The sequence below is a fragment of the Sander lucioperca genome, chromosome 13, assembly GCF_008315115.2.
Source record: "Sander lucioperca isolate FBNREF2018 chromosome 13, SLUC_FBN_1.2, whole genome shotgun sequence".
Lineage (NCBI taxonomy): Eukaryota > Metazoa > Chordata > Actinopteri > Perciformes > Percidae > Sander > Sander lucioperca.
This window is the reverse complement of record NC_050185.1, coordinates 8,036,060-8,053,626: the sequence shown is the minus strand read 5'-3', so window position 1 is coordinate 8,053,626 and position 17,567 is coordinate 8,036,060. Positions and strand designations below refer to the sequence as shown.

The following is a 17,567-nucleotide window of genomic DNA, read 5'->3' as shown; positions in this document are numbered from 1 at the left end:
TGATCCGATACCAGCGTGTCGTATATTGTATTATGTTTTAACAGCTGTATACTACTATCCCTGTATGGATGTGATATTATTTCTATCTTTGTTGTCGGTCTGGCTCAGGTTAAACTCTTTGTGAAACATGAACAATGAATGCCACAGAACTTTCTTTTTATATCCAGTTTGACAGTCAGCTATAACGGAAAAAGAACATAAATAAACTACTTTAACGTAGATTTTCTTTAGGGCTTTATTACGTGGTATCGGATCGGTGCATAAACTCCAGTACTTCCCGATACCGATACCAGCATTTTAGGCAGTATCGGAGGCAATACCGTTACTGGTATCAGTATCAGAACATCTCTAGTGGTAACTCCATGTCATATGGGGATGTATTCTTCTTGATGTTCAAACCGCCAATAAGGGTAAAAAGAGGTAATGCAGTGGTTCTACTCTAATGAGGTTTAACATTTACCAGTAAACACAGCTCCTGAGCGCTGCAGAAAGGTCAGAACGGTCATCATACAGTCATCAATTGGAGTGGTTGTCTGAGGATTTCTCTAAGGCTTGTTTCATGAAAGATGTCCATCAGATGGTGCTCAGAGAATACTATTTTTTTTTTTTTTAACGTAAGGCTATCTAATGAATAGCCACTTCAGTGAAACCTTGGAAACATAGCGGTTAATAGATCATTTTGTTTTTCACATTACTGTACTGTCTTAATATACAACTTCAAAAGATAAATATTGTCACTCACACTTAGATCCCTTGCTTGGTCCTTTGCATGTTCATATATTATCAGTTGAATGTCTCAAGCTTGTTTCAAGTCTTTTCTTTAAATGTTCAGGTTTGGTCTTTTAGAGGCATGATCAGTGGATTTAACTCTGCTCCAGACTCTCCGTCACTTGCACAGCAGAGTATGTAGACGCCTGACGGGTGAAGAAGGACGCGGCTCTTTTCGGCTTCAAGCGTTTGATTTCTTTTCCTGAAAGACACCAAACGGACCAAACTATTGAAAAATTACTCCGATTGAAGTTACTACAGGGAGATCGTCTTGGAAGTTACTCACTCTAGAAAGATTATACTGTTACTAGGCTTGGACTACTAAACGTAACCATTAGACTCACCATTGTCCACGTAGCTGATAGTGTTAAGTGAATGGACCCGACTGCACAGAACACTGCTTTGCCTGTGCAGCACCCCGCGCCGCCCTCCGCGTCCGTTCTTGCTGCTGCCGTCTTGCCCAGCAGGCTGCTGAGACAGACTCACCTCACCGTCCATTTCGGCGGCAGCCCCTCCCTCAGACGCAGACTTCAGCTCCACACAGAACTCAATGAAGCCGCTCATTAGCTCTGCCTGGTTGACAAAAGGAAAAAAGAAAACAAATGAATAAGTCTGAGCTTTAAACGTATGCATGATATACAGTACAGCTGTACTTTACTTTTCGATGGTCCATTAGTGAACCACAGGCACATAAAAGGGTCACATTGCCAGCCTTGGATTAGGGCCTGGTGTGATTATGTATTACTGCCTCGACCATTATGTAACTCTCTCTCAAAATCTCTTCATCGTCTGTTGGCTGAGACAGTATTTGTCAACCTAACAATCATTAAACAAGGATGATACACGTGTCTACAAACAAATATTTGAAATCTCTTAGGTTTCAACAGGAGTATTTAGAGCATCGAGTGCTGTGCTCCTCTAAGAACGAATGGGCAAAACAGCTGCGCTCAATCCTGAAGCTCTCATAAACACCAGGTGCTGTGCGCTCCCTAGAGATGGCTGTATACCTCTCTTCTTGTTGAAAACATTTGAAGTGAGACAAACATAAAATGACTACATCTGTCACAGCAGCAATGACGCTCTTAAATTGATATTCAAACCACAGCAGAGATGGCAGAGTTGTCAACCACAACAGGTGCGACCCAAAAAGCCAATCGACCCAACATGCTCAACAGTTCACAGTTACACATGCTGGTTGGTGACGCTGTAGGTACAGGTGTTAAATATAATCTCGTCAGAGGATTAGTGAATATAAAATCTAATTTCAAGATCTTATTTCCCTACCTGTTTTGAGTAGATCTTTAGCAACTTGTTAACAGGAGTGCCGTCTTCATCTCCATCAAACTCGAGCCACAGAATATGCGAGTCCCCCTGCTCCTCAGGGTAGCTGTGGTCCCAGGAAAGCTCATTGAATTGCAGGCCAAGCAGCACATGCTGCAAGAAAATGTGTATAACCAGAGAAATCAGGTTTGTTTTCCTGAAGAGAAATGAAAAACCACACACACCCACACACACCCACACACTTTCCCAAACTGTCAACCAAAGACAATGCAGTGCTCACCTTCTCTTTAACATCCATCACATAAACTCCCTCCAGGCAGATCCCAACGTTGACAGCTTTGCGTTTGGCCCTTTGGAGAAACCCTTGCGCTGGTTTGTCAATCTCCCCAACGAAGAAGGCGCACCTGTTAATGTAGTTAATGTTAATTAAAACCTAATAAGTATGAAGTGATTTGGAGGTATGTGAATTATTTGAGGTAAAACTAACATTTGTGGAAAGAAAAAAAGACATTCTTACCCATAATAAGGCAGAGTGTGACATGTGTTGAGGTACTGGTGTAGGAGCTGTGTGGGCTCGGGAGAGTTTCCATCAGATTTACTGATCTTTCTGTATTCCTCCAAGAGGTTCTGCTCCAGCCCTGTCTGACGGCTCGACTTCCCTCTCAGAGTGGAGAACAAACCTCCACTCCCCATGGCAACATGTACAGGCAGAAACGAAGACAGCTTCTTCTCTCTGTGGAAAGCAGATGAGAGACGTTTGTATTATGCATTGAGTGCATCTTATCGGTGCAAATCCGGGCTGGAGATTATATTAAATTCACAATCCATTTATTAGCATTTACGATATAATCTCATGTTGTCCCTTCCTTCGGTTGCTCTTGTCTTTATGATTAACATGATGCTGTGACAACCAATTGCATCAATACTTTCATGTGCTAATGTGCTGTGCCGTTATACATTTCTCCTTAAATAATCGGTTTTCTTCACTCCTTCAGGTGTTGTAAAATTCAATGTTACAGATTCTTTTTCCTCAAATCACTCGATTTTTTCTTGGCACATGAATCTCATTGGTCTCACAATGAAGTTCTTTACAGTGTAGAATGATGCTGGAGTTTTGACCTTCTCTTCTCAATTACTACTACTCACGTCCTGACATAAAAAAATCTCCTTAAGTGGGACAGCTCCTGTTCTTCAGCGTCATAAAAGATGTCAACTGATGACTACCTTGATATCCTCTGAAAAGAACCTGGTCTATATATATATATATATATATATATATATATATATATATATATATATATATATATATATATATATATATATATATATATATATATATATATATATATAACATATAATCTGCAAACAGTAATTATAATACAAAGCATGATTCCATCAGCACATATCAAGATTGTCGAGCTTACAGTTGTGTTTCTCTCCTCCACAATAGTCCAATCACATCATAATTTGAGGTTTTAATTCAACTGTATTGTTAAAAATCATGTAATGTAGGTGTAAGAGACAAACTCAGTGTCTTCTCTCTTTTCTTCCATTGTTGGGAAAGCTTGGAACATCTTGCAAAGTTCAATGGTCAGAGAAAAATATAGAAAGTGACTTTTAGACTTTTGGATGAAGTCGTTATGGTTGTTTTGATACAGCGCATTGTATTGTCTGTTTCGGTGTAATAATTACTACACCCCAAATAAAAGAAGATTTCTTTACAGAATGAAGTTGTAAAACAGTTAAATGGGACACAACAGACACAAACCACAGGCATACACAAACTTAAGACATTAATACAATATCATGAGACTTCCTCAGAAGTATCTATTCAGAAGTATGTTCATACTAAATGTAGGCAGAGAGTAAAGTGTGAGTACCTAAAATAACAACGGTGACTACTTCCCCTTACTTTGCATGCATGTGTATCATACCTGCAGTGATATACAGGCCCTGTCAAGTACTTATAATTCTCAGCTCTTTAATCACAATCAAGTCTCTAAAAGGCTTTACAAGGACTCCACTCCAATCAAAAATGTAATTTTGTGCATTCTTGTACTTGGCACTTAAAAACCAACAAGTAACTAGAAAATACTGCTGTGGCACAGTATGAGTGTTTATGTGTGTTAACAACATATTGAAAATCAAGGCCCACTCAAACAAAAAAAGCACTGTTGACCTTTTCTCACAATGCCTGTGGATTTTCATCAAATTGCAACATGTTGTCGCTGATTGTACTGAAGTACTTGAAACTGCACAATCTACCAGCTGCTCTTTAGAATATGTGGGTTGAGAGACATGATTTTGGCTTTTACAGTGCCGATCTCTTTTAGTACATTAAGCTGAAGTGAAAATAAACAGCTGGGCCAGTGCATACTTCTTCATTTTCTAAAGAGGCAAACTATAATCAACTGTGAACTTCACAAAATGTCCAAGTGCAAGTTGGAGCCAAGGAACAGAAAGTCAAGTAGGCTCATGTGTTAAAAAGAATGCTGCGTGTGTTGATTATCCTACCAGAAAATGTTAACATCAGTGTATGTGCATATGGTTACACCACAGTTATACAGTTAAATAAATTCCTGTTCTTCAAAATTAGTTTCAATTTCAATAATATATTTCAATGCCAACATTAGATATAATCTGTAATTTACTTCAAATAGGCTAAATTGTTAAAAGGATATTTTGGGAAATACACCTGTTAGCTTTCTTAGATGAGAAGATACCACTCTCATGTCTGTGGGTTATATAGGAAGCCACAGCCAGGAGATGATCGGTTTAGCTTAGCATAAAGACTGAAAGCAGGGGGAAACAGCTAGTCTGGCTCGGACCAAAAGTTAAAAAAAACATTGAGTGATATCGATCTGTCATCTAAGCGAAAAATGTCAAACAATGAAAATATTCCTTTCAGAGAAACTAAAGGGTCAACAACACAATCATCTATAGAAATCAAAAAATAGAAAAGCATTTAAAACCCATATCCAGAATATGGTCAAACATTTTTTTCTATAACCAACCGTTCTAACATACCTCACAGTAGTAGTAAATTGTTGCCCGTCCAGACCAGTTCCCTCATCAAGAGCAAGAGACAAGGCTCCGAGAGCTGTCCAGTGCTCGGGGTCGCAGGGGTATCGACCAGTGAGAACTCTGTCCCTGGCCTCCTCATACAGGAGCCTCAGCACTCCCTCATCATATATCTGCTCAGGAATAACACCATGACAATTAACCAACAGTTAGCAGGACAACTAGCTCAGTTAGTCTGAGGACAACATCTTTGAGTAGAAAAAAATATTTTTTTTTTAGTCAGATGAACTAAACATTAGTCTCGCATTGCCAGACCTTACTCCACAGCGCTGCGGAGTAAGGTCTGGCCCCTCCACACATACACTCCTGTATAGGAGAAAAAAAACCTTCTTGGATTGTTTGCATTTCTTGAAATAAATCACAATCGTCTTGGTCGCTAAGCTCCGGACGCAGCGACGGTGGTTCTGCAAAATATTTGCACTCCCGCAAAAGAAAACGCCACATAAAATATTAAATGAAGTTAACTGTTCACACAATACAGTAACATTAGCTATTTAAATTAGCTGGATACATGGTTAAACCTCATTTGCTTTCACCAGTGTATCACCGTGTGTATTTTGTCCATAGCAATCCCCGCCAATCAGTCCCAAAACGCCCCAGTTTGATAGTAAATGCGGTGAATGCCGTTCTTTGTACATCTTTACAATCATTTCCTGAAAGAACCAAGTAGGCCTGCCTTGTTGCACAATCCAAATTTTCCTCAAAACTTGCCATTTTCAGCGTGTAGCTTGCTAGCTCGAAGTTTGTCGTGGTTTCCCGAAACGCACAGAGTTTTGCGGATGATCCGGAGATTATTCTGTAAATGAACTGTCGTCGATCCAGATTAACTAAACATGGACTGGACGGGGATAGGTAATAATGTCTTATTAATGTAGTCATCTCTAAGATTATTAAATGTTCTTGCAGAGAATTAGGCTTAATGGTACCTGCAGCTCTTTCGCTTTAGGATAAAACACGTTCCGACGGTACTGGAGACATGGTTCATCTGAGGAAAAAGCAGAGGACAGTGATGCGTTAGGGTCAGGCGACCATTCTGTTCGTCCGATTGTCACTGGGTGAGATTCATCAACACCGCCCAGAGTGGAGGAGTGAGGGTATTGAAACAAACACTATGGTGCATGTGGAATAGAGGATGGATACCCGAACCGAGCCCGTCAGGTACCGTCCCGACGGGCCGGGCCGGGTTCGGACTGATATTTAAAAATGATGTTCAGGTCGGGCTCGGTCACATCAGCACGATAAGGCGTTGAACATTTTAAATTTTAAAAAGCTTATTATGTAGGTGCGCGCCTGTGTTATCGGCGCTTGCTGCCCCGTGTGCGCTGATGCGCTCATCTGTTGACATTTCCGAATGCCTTCCTACAGTTGCTTAATAAAAGCGGGCTTTCCACACAAACAAACATATGTGTCATTGATATGAGAAAACAAATTAGATTTTAACTGTGTTGGGCTCGGGTCGGGCTCGGACATATATATCTTAATGCCTGTCGGGCTCGGGCCGGGTTCGGTTACTGCTCTGTCGGACGCGGGCCGGGCTCGGACAGAAAAATGCGGCCCGATCCGCACTCTAATGTGGAAGCCCACATGGAAGCCCTATCTACTAAATACATAACAGCATTTGAGTAATTATGCAATGCATTTGTGATACACAGTTTGAATAGTGGTAAGCGGTCCCAGTTGTGTTTAGTTTTTTGCAATGCACCTCGCAGCAGAATCACCAGTCGCTTGTTAAGTCAAAACATCAATCCAAAATCCATTTAACATCTCACATGACAAAAAACTAAACATCTCCACATTTAAGAAACTGGATCTAGGTCAAGTTACAATTAGTTGTTAATCAAAACAGTTGACAAAAGAATTTTTGACAACTTGGATGGATTGGTGACAACATGAAATGTGACATGGCCATCACTGTATGGTAGGCTAGTAATTTATTTTAAACAACGCAACCATTGCACAAGAAAAAACATTTAACGTTTAGGTTTTCCCGTGTGAACAGCATTTGCCAACGTATTGTGGATAATGCTACAATGATCAGGTTCGCTAAACATCCCTCATCCTAAAAATGCTTCAAAATAATATTTGTATGATGTGAAATATTTAAGGGTAAAAAAGGTCTGAAGAGCCAAGATAATCTACTCTATACAGTATTAATAGCTCATGTTGTCTAAACTAATGTGGTAACTGTTCAGTTACATCATTTTACGAGGAAATATTCACTAAAATGCAGCAAGTGTAATCTCTTCTCTGTTCTCTTTCTCTGATTGGTTTCTCTTCATGTCGTTTGATTTCTACATGCTCCAGTCTTTATTTTTGCTTGTTCAGACACAGGTGTTTGTTGCTTATCATGCCAACTCCCTCTCTTTCCTTTTATTAATTCATTCCAAACAAACCTGACAGCACTTTTACCCTAAGTGAGGTATTAAGCACCAACAATTTGTAAGTAAGATACAAATCCACAGGGAACAGCTGCAGAAAAAGAAACTGGCTGTGTATTGCAAGAGCTCTTGCAAGAACTCTGTCAGAAACCAGGTTACGTGCATACATGGCCAAAAAAAACACGTTTCTCCAGCAAAAATCTGACTTTATAAACAAAGTCTTCTAATCCTTACCATACTCGGTTTCTTGTTCAGACGACTTCCAAAAAAAAATTAGCTTATTGCAGAAAGCTGACAATAATGCAGTTACATAATGCATGTAAACACAGCGACATAAAGACCTCACCTTGTGAGATGTCTTCCTCCGAGGCCTCAGTGAAGCGATAGAGCAAGTCCTGCCACTGTCGACACAGTTTGTATGGTTGATGCCTTAGCTTTAACTGCAATTCTGAGGAGTAAGGAGGAGGCAAATGTAACACAGTGAGATGCGTCTGTTTTCCTGCTCCGATTCTTGTGCCGTTTGCTTTTGTAAAACTGGAGAAAGTCAAAGTAAGGTACAATCATTTAGAGAGTAAATGGCCATCGGCGAAGCCACAAAGTAAACACAATTCATTTTTGACATAAACATTGACTGACATAATTTTTAAACTAAATAATTACTGTAACAGTTACAGTCGTTAACAGCTATAACACTTAAAGCTTTAGTGCATAACTTTTTTTTATATTAATGAACGTCTGTTACATTCAAGCCATTGCCAAATGAGTTGCTACAAAGCTAATCAAGACTATCAGCTCCACACAACTCTCTCTGGATTTCTCAGTATGACTATGTTCAGAAGATTGTGGCGTCCGGCCACTTTTGGGCGCAGAAGCCCGAGTGAAGATAATGACCTCTTCTGAAGAGTCCATCATGTTTTTTTTAATCCTCCGTGTCCTCCTTGGCTACTAGCAACTGCGTGGAGGATGTTGGGGGCGCGATCATGGAAGGCTTGTATCATGTGGACGCGCCAACAGTTTTGTTGTCATTACTTAGAATTCCTCATGGGGGCGACAGAAACTACGCACTATAGCTTTAAATACATAAATTATACATACTGTATTAAACCTGCTTATACCATTTAATTCCTCATTCAAGGAGTGTACTGTTTAATGGCTATATCATTTAGGCTTGTTCAGGATGATATAAATATAATATAGTCTTTAATATTTTACGAGTAATATTTTTGATTCTTTTAAAGAAAGAAGCACACATATACACATACTGCCAGATGAAGAGTCGCAGCATTTATGAGTTTGAAAAGTGTGGGGGAAAAAGTTCTTACCGAGCAGTGGAGAAGAAAGCCAGAAGGCAAAAGCATCCTGTGCAGACTCAGGAATATGGAGAGCCTCACGAACACTGCGGCCCAACTCCTGCACAGAGACGCTGCCAAGCCCTTCTACTGATAAGTGCACTGCGCTGTCACCACAGAGGTATATAAGCACATCTTGAGCTGTGTGAACAAACACAAATAACCAAAAGTAATTAAATAAATTACAAAGACAAGTAAGCCAAAGAGAAACAACACCACATCCAATTTTTATCTTTCTTTAAAGTTAATTTGCTACAAATAAAAATAATACATGCTAGAAAAGCCACCGAGGACTGATTTCATCCTCCATTAGCTACATAAATATTTGCTGCACCGTACCACGGGAAAGTGTTGCGGAAGAAGCAACGCTTCCTCTTTGCGAGTGATCATCCAATGAATCTGGAGGAAAATTGCAGTCATCTCCTTCCATCTCTACTCTGAAACACAATGACCAAACACAAACTCATGTGCATTACAACATATATTGCAGAAACAACCTAAAAAAGTTTTTTTTCTCCATAGGAGATAAGTGAAAAAAAATGAACGCTGATGTATATATTCACATGGAAACTCCACATTTGTGGTAGTTTTCAGATGTGCGGATGTAACACCAAGTATCTCAAAGTATGAGATGCACAAATGCCAACATGGGCAGCACGTCTGCAGCTCCCTCTTATCTAGCTATGCAGAATGCATTACCCATGCTTCCCAAGCTTAGCTGTCTGATGTGGGACATAAGACCAGGAGGGATTCCTTTGATCTACATGTGGGATGGGATGGGACGCAAAAGTGTGTCAACACAGAACTTCACAAGATTTCCTAAAATCTAAGTTATCTATGTAAAGCTGGCTAACTAGAGTAGCTAACTATTAAAGGAGTAACATTAGTCTCATACCTTTAAATAAAGACCTAGTAACTTAACTGCTTCATAGATGACTTGACAGACAGTAGTAATATTGGGGGGGGGGATCTCCTCACTGACGTGTCACTTCATCCATTAACCTCAACAACTAACCCTTTAGTCATGTTTCATAAACAAAATGTACATCAACAATATGTAATCATGCTAATGTAGCCCAGGTCTCATCATGCACCAGCGCCACCATGTGGTATTATTAGACTGGAAAAGACCCTGTATCGTCAGAACATCCCATTCGACTACTGTTGACTTCACCCTGTTGAACTAGACTTGACGTTTGGCCTTAACATGTCAGTTATTCAGCACCGTTTATATGGTCTTCAACAGGACATCGAGCATTTATATAACGTTAACCGTTAATAGCCTAACGTTAAATACAGAGAGGCTAACTTAACGTTATGTCCTAACGTTAAATGCATAAACAAACCCAAACAATAGATGAAATATCCCAGGGAACTAACGTTATTCAACGCCACTAACTTTAAACTCATTTCGTTAGGGCGAGGGAAGCTAGCTATCGTGTAACGTTAACGTTATTGAGATTGTCGCTAAACATTTACGTTACTGCGATACTTTTGATACCATCAGTTGATGGCGATTTTGTCACTTTAGAGCTAACGTTAGCTCCACTTTGTTGTTTTGCACAACATTCTGAAATAACGTTTCGTTACTGTTAATAGCGAGTGAAGGAACAAAATGTCTCTGTTGTCCACCTACCTGCCAGTTTTGGTGAATTCCCCTCCACTTGCTGCTTACGCACTGGATGGGAAAGCTAATTTTGTAAATAACGTTACAGTAGCTAGCTAATCCACGATTCGCTGTTATTCTCTGCCCTGGCTGGGCTGCGGCTAGCCAGTTGTCTAAAACTAGCTTTCCGGGCAGCTGCAACAGTTAGATGGTGTGACTGTAATAGATTCGCTTATTCTGAACCGCTCTTTACTGGCTGTGACAGTCACTCTGCAAGAATTGAAACACCACTTTAACTAAGATATACATGAATGAAGTAGCCATTAAAATAGCTAAGATAAAGTGTTCCAAAGTTTTCGTCGGAGATAACTTGAAAAAATATGACTGGGTGTATAATGAACGCTTTTACACGAGAATGATTCAAAACGGCGTGATCTCGAGAATGACTCTAATGTCAGAGCGCGCATATAACCGCGCATCGTCGCCCCTCCACGTAATCCAAACGTCATCGCGTCTGTAACTACGCAGGCAGATTCTTCTATGATCTGTTGCCTGGGTAATTGCTAACAATAGTTTGCAGTCAGTTATACCATGAATTTGAATATCAAATTTTCAATAAACAGACTCTGCCTCACGGTGGAGGAATAAATGTCCTTTACTAATACTGTAATTTCAGTCCATTGACTCATGCTTTTATGATAATGTTTGAAGCCAGTGGACAGTTGTATCATATTCTTTTGATTGGTTTGTCCTCCAGGTGGACAGAAAGGCCATACAACTCTCATGCAATCGATTACAACATTATGCAAAAGTTGTTATTGTTGTTGTTGTTGTTGTTGTTGTTGTTGTTGTTGTAAGCTACAGCCTCAAAAATGACAAGGACAATGCACAAATAACAGCAATTCTAGTTAAAAACCAGAGAATCAAGATACTATAAAGATGTACAAATTGAAGATTTTGCTATAAGAATACATGGGCTCTGACATCTGTATTGTGGATTCTAGACCTATGGTGTAGGCTACTATTTGTTTGAAATCAGAAGAGGTCTGCCTATCCCCAGAAAATCATTCAAGACAGTCATGTTTTTAAAATGACCTTTAATAAAGCTATTCACATGGGTGGATATTACAAATAGATTCCAGAGATTAACCAATATTTTGTTTTTGGTAACAAAGAGATTGTAGAATATTTCTCTTTGCATAATTAATGAAATGCTCAGGGACATTGGTAAAGAACACAAACTCTTCATCCAAGTTTGAAGTTATATCACTAATATTATATATTTTTTTCAGTATATTTCCATTAGCAGAAAAAAGCCTTGGCATAGTTCACTCTGCATCTTACATTCACCTGACGCAGGTGTCTAAATGCAAGGGCAGCAGGTTGAGTATTAACAAATGGGATTAAAAGCTTTAACAAAGGTGTCAGAACAGAGGACACACTTGATGGCTTTCACTGCATTACTGACTTTGATTATATCAATCTTCATAATCCTATTCCTTTCACTGACAGGAAGAAGAGAGGCAGGGAGAAATTAGCAACTTGGAGCACTTGTTATGGAGTATGACATCTGACATGTGAAGTGTTATAATGTCTGCATGTCATTAGAAAAAAAAGACTCCACTCCATAAGGCAATTAGTAACCTCAAACTTTAATAATTCATCTGGTATACTATGTAATAGTCCTGTTGCACAGCAGAGCATTGTGCCTCGTGTCTCTCTACAATCAGCTTTACATCCTTGTTTTGTAAGATTAAAAATTATTTTTGTACACTGCTTCGTGAATTACTGTTTTCCAAATGACTGATTGGTGATTGTTGTTACTGCTTTTGACACAGACTCTTGAGAATGAATTAGCAATGCATGTCATGTTCCAAAGCAGTGAAGTGATTTTGTGAATGTGTGGAACTGTTAACAAATATAACAATAAAGAAAAAAAGAAATGAGAAATAATTAAAAAATTGAGGGGTATTGACAAAAACAGTCAAAATCATCTTTTCTTATGTTATTCAGTATGTGGTTTACAGAAGGGGTATAACAGCGTATCAAATTTGAATGGGAAAGTACAGTATTGTAATACACATTTACTTTACCTGTGATGGTCATCTGACAATGAAAAATACTATCCCTAAATCTGTGAAATTCATAGAAATGTGTGATTAATATTTTCAATTTTAAATCATTAATTATCATTCATTAGTTGCCTTCTCTGTGTAAAAAGTATTTACATGAGTGTACATTATTTGTGATTTAAGTTGAAGCTGGGGCTCCAGGAGTGCCCTCTTCCACCTGGTTTGTAAGCAGGAAGAACTTCATCACAGGTTCAATATATTCCATGATGGTCTCTTTCAGTGGTTTCTCCAGCAAGTACCCTTCTGTCTCAATCTCTGTGTTTTCATTCCCTGCCACTGCCTCCATGGAGGTCTGCAGGAACCGCAAGCTCACCAGCACAGAGGCCTGGGAGGGAGGAAGGTGGAGAGATGTGGGTTAGATTTAGAGCAGAAGAGCATCATCAAGGATCCACAAACACTACTAAACGGAAGTAGTGATTGATGGAAATTGCATAAATTGTGCACATATTAGACCCAATGAATGAATAAGGAATTAATTGAAGTTCACTCTCAATCAAGTCCGGATTCTCATAAATAAAATCTTTGAGTTATAAAATTGCATCTAGCCTTGCGTATAGTGTACATGCAGAATGGTGGGTTGTTGCAGCACATTCTTTCCCTTACTTGTAAAGCCATGACACAATGTTAAATACTGTGGTTTTATAACACCATGGCAGCATTACAAATCCCTAAAAAGCTAATGCTATTCCTCAACTATCCTCCAACATAAAAGCTCCCTTTAGCACCAGCAACTCTGCTTAAAAACCCAATGAGTTTAACTGTAATTCTTTTCATAAAATACCTGTAAGAGGAAGACTGACAGTACTCCAGCCCCAATGGCGTTCATCAGCCCCATGTAGTAGTGGACCAGGGCCTCTCTGCAGCCTCGGAGGTAGATGTTGAGCTCCTCGGTTTGGTAGTCATAGTTATAGTGAGCTGAGTTGTTGGTGAGCTGAAATTGGATGCATGGCCGTGGAGAGCTGGGGTTGCAGCAACTGAATGGGACTCCATCTAACAAGTAACGGCCATCCACGTTGCTCTTGATGCGGCTAATGAAACAAGGGAAAGATATGTTTCAGATTACATACAGATACAGTATAATAACCAAATGTTTTTCCACAAATATCCAGAGATGGGAAACTCGCCCCACTACACTCTATAATATTGTGCACAACTTACTCTTTGACTTCCTTAGAGCTGAAATCAAGGTAGCGGTTGCTGATCCACTGGACCTCAAACCAGTCCCTGAAGTCATTGTTTCCACAACAATGGAAGTCCATCTGCAGGCGATCGATGTTCTGTTTCTGGAAGCAGCGGCCCGGGGTGTCTGTGTCCTTGTAGAAGCGGATGCCGTTCCTCAGGCCAACTTTCAGAGAGGACTCCAGACTTCCCTTCATCGCAAAGCTCATGATGACAGCGAGCAGCATGAGCACAGTGAAGAAGCAAGAGACAGCGAAATAGGGCTTTAACATGTTCTTCCAGCGAGGAAATCGCCCGGCATCCAAAGCATCCTGACAGATCTTTGAAGCAAAGTAGTTGATACCCAAGGAGGCCAGACCAACAATCATGAGGGTATTGGGCACAACATGTATGTCCGAGTTATCCATTACCTGTAAGTAAGTCACACAGTAATGTAATCAATAAAGATTATATTTGTTTGCTGTAAGGATGCAAGGGAATCAACATACCTTGTTAATATTATGCATAATTTTTCAACAAACGTGTAAAAATATGCTGTTTTACAAACGTTAGTACTTGACAGAAGTAATGTGGCTATTTTCCTCAAATTACCAGAAAGTTCTACCAGTTATTACAGCAAATCGTTCCTACTGAAGTTGAATGTTGCAGGTAATGAATCAAATATCCAGCCCTGGCTGCAATTATAAATGTATAGGTGTAAATTATAGCTGTGTTGTGCCTCATTTTATTATATCCAACTAATTCAGCATGATTTTGTTTAAGTTCTGTGTGTTTCAACAATGTTTGACCACACAACATGTGTGTTGATGAACTTTCAAAGTTTCAAAAGGGTTGAGAGTTCAGCCTTCATTTTTTTAAAGGGGAGATCTCCTAAATGCATGCATAATATATTTAATCAGCAGCATTACAGTCAGTCACAAATAATCATCTCAGTTGAATTAGAGTTTAATGAGCACTGAGCAGCTCACTTCAAGCACAGCTGTGTGGCTCAAGGGCACCTGCAGCATAATAACTGCAGTTGCAGGTCACTCACTCACTCAGTCCAAATTTTGCTAGAAGGATTCATAACTACGTCGTTCAAAAACGCTCTCTTTCTCTAATGCGAACAAATACATCAACCAAAACTTTTGAAAACACAGTGAGGTTATAATATACAGTATATGAGACTCTGAATTGTGTGCAAAAGTCTTTGTTAAACTACATTCCAATGGTTTTTTGTAGAGGATCTTTGCACAAGTCCATAAATTCTCATACAAAATGACTAAAATGGTTGATTTTAGTCAAATGTAATTTTGAAGAAGACAATAGTTGAATAAGCTTGCATTGTTAAAAAGCCCTTCTTGATGTAGAGATTGTCCTTATCGTAGGCTATGTGTCTTTTATTTTATTTTTTCATTCGTATGTCCATTTACACTTTTTTTTATAGCCATGCAAACAGAATACTGTCATAACCCCAGCTGTCAAGGGATGAAACAATCAAAAAGGGCCATTTTTGTACTAATACCTGATATAGTGTTAATAACACAGTGAAAGCTGTAAATCCATAATTATGTTTTTGTGGCTGCAGATAATTGAATTGTGCAAACTATTTAAATGTGGGAATAAAATACATTCAAATAAGCTAAAAACTATGCAGGTTTGTTATTAATGCATAGTTGTAATGACGGCCATCAGGAGCAGGGATTAGGGTGATTAAGACTGACATTGCCTGGTTTATTAAATGATGAGTAAGGATCCAAAGTGGGTCACAGGTTTTACCTCTGGTTGGTCTCCAACAAGGACATTTATTTGACAGTATCAGATTTAATTTTCACTCAAAAAGATTGTGCCAACAGTTTTAAAGTAAGTCAGGCACATCTAAATCAGTAAATTAGTGTGTAATCAACTGTATCACAGGTACAACTTCCAAATATGCCACCCCTTAATGTAGATCTTTACTGGTACTTAGAGTTAAGTAGTGTGTTATCTGTTTTCTCTTTCATGACTATAATCCGACCAAAGGCAACTAGGCGTATTGATTTTCTCCCCAGTATGAACACAGTTCGACTCACTCTACTATGTAGTTACACTGAAACATCATCACATGTTACTCACTTTTGCAATTAAATTATAAGTAATTACACTATTGATGTTGTAATTTGTTGATAACTTATACATTAAAAATAGTCAAAAATAACAAAGCTTTGGAATTATTAACTAAGTTTTAAAGTCTTATGCAAAACTTGAGTACCTCTGCCCTCCTGCGGAGCTCCGTCTTGAGGATGCAGCCCAGGCTGAAGGTGATAGCCCCGGAAATTGCGGCACACCAGGAGAGGAGCCACAATCCCTGGGCTAGCTTCACCCTTTTCTGAAAGGGGAACTTCATCTTCATCACCACCATGGTTGCAACGAGGGAATCCGAGTCTTAGCGGGGGGAGTAGGGGAAGGAGAGCGATGAGGAACAGGGGCCGATGCTGTGCTTTGTCTGTGAGGAAGAAGGACAGGTAAGAGGCAGGACTCTGAAGGCTCAGAGATAAAGATGAAAAAACTGAAATTCAACGTTGAATTGAAATGGGAAAAAAAAAAAACAGACCAAGTACAATTAACAACACACTGATAATAGCTTTCTGAGAGCAAACTTTTATCCAAAAATTAAAAAAGTCAAGAGAGGTAAGTGCAATCATCCTGGGGAAAGGAGGTTTTACAGCTCCACAAGTGGTGCATCTCCAGTTAAACAGATATTAGTGTATTAAAGTTCACCTTATTTGTCTCGCCAAAAAGTGCTAAAAAAAGTCCAGTTATCTCCACCGACCACTATGTACCATCCAGTGTGCCACACAGTGGATTTGGCACACTGGATTTGGCAAACCTGGATGCAGGGAGCTTCTTACCACTAATGCCTTACCTATCCTATTAAACTGGTCTGTGAATCCAGGCCATTGTCTGCTGAGCACCCATCACTCATACAGAGGGACATGAATGACAAATTGAACCTGACAGAAATATGGATAACTGTGTAACACTTGTCCTCACAACACAACTTGGAATCCACACATAAATTAAGATAAATTTGAGATTAAGAATCAAGACAGCAGGAAGAGGGTCTTTTTGCCACCCTGGTACTTTGCCTTTTTATACAAGCCACAACCAGGTCCAGATCCATAATTCCATATTAATCCTGCTCATCCAGGTCGGGGTCACAACAGGGCAGCTTACTTTAGCCCCCAAAGCACTCTGAGGCCAGTTGGGAGAGAAATAGTCCATGTCCTGTATCTGACCCAGAGTCACTGGTCCTCGCACAGTGTAGGAGCACTGCGAGAAGAGGTGGAAACCATGCTGATTCAAATCACTTCTTTCATTTCAAGTCCCATTCATAGTCACTGACTATGTGGTTATTTCACTGTTTTTTTTCCTAAGCTAAGAAGTTGCATCATTATTCAAATGGTGGTCATCCCTATGTTCCCAAGGCCCTATACTCTTGATATAAACTAACATTGTAGGAGATTGGTAAGTGCAAATTGGAAAAGAAAAAAAAAAACTGTCTTGCTCGCAAAAATGAGTAGTTTAGTGTAGCTTTTAGCTGTAGGAGGGTGATTTCAACAAATTGACCCAGTAAAACATACATTGAACAATTGACCTACAGGGAAAAAAAACATTGCTGAGAACATAAAACAGTTTGAAATGTTGCCTTAATGAAGATATTGAGCCGGGGAACGTAGGACCCTGGGAACATGGACGCTCCCAATGACAATGCTACAGTGACATGCTGATGTTAAGCAGGTTAAATACTTACCACGTTTACAATCCTGAGTCT

At 39.5% G+C, this 17,567-nt stretch overlaps 2 protein-coding genes across 3 annotated transcripts; both read right to left on the bottom strand.

Annotated features, from left to right (window-relative positions):
• Nucleotides 1–388: 388 nt before the first annotated feature.
• Nucleotides 389–10,682, bottom strand: frmd8 (FERM domain containing 8). 2 transcript variants are annotated; one of them, XM_035990994.1, is made up of 12 exons: nt 10,601–10,682; nt 10,494–10,564; nt 9,197–9,294; nt 8,831–8,998; nt 7,855–7,956; nt 6,057–6,115; nt 5,077–5,243; nt 2,567–2,782; nt 2,330–2,453; nt 2,053–2,202; nt 1,113–1,341; nt 389–970 (listed from the first exon to the last, which is right to left on the bottom strand). In XM_035990994.1, the coding sequence occupies exons 3-12, from the start codon at nt 9,285–9,287 to the stop codon at nt 864–866; spliced, it is 1,413 nt and encodes a 470-aa protein (XP_035846887.1). In that variant the 5' UTR covers nt 9,288–9,294; nt 10,494–10,564; nt 10,601–10,682; the 3' UTR covers nt 389–863. The 2 variants fall into 2 exon arrangements, with proteins under 2 accessions (XP_035846887.1, XP_031166616.1); XM_031310756.2 differs by having other exon boundaries at nt 10,494–10,647.
• Nucleotides 10,683–11,543: 861 nt separating this feature from the next.
• On the bottom strand, nt 11,544–16,782 carry rom1a (retinal outer segment membrane protein 1a). The gene is made up of 5 exons (XM_031311078.2): nt 16,514–16,782; nt 16,005–16,238; nt 13,754–14,184; nt 13,377–13,623; nt 11,544–12,920 (listed from the first exon to the last, which is right to left on the bottom strand). Exons 2-5 carry the CDS (start codon nt 16,152–16,154, stop codon nt 12,714–12,716), a joined length of 1,035 nt encoding a protein of 344 aa, XP_031166938.1. The 5' UTR covers nt 16,155–16,238; nt 16,514–16,782; the 3' UTR covers nt 11,544–12,713.
• Nucleotides 16,783–17,567: the final 785 nt, after the last annotated feature.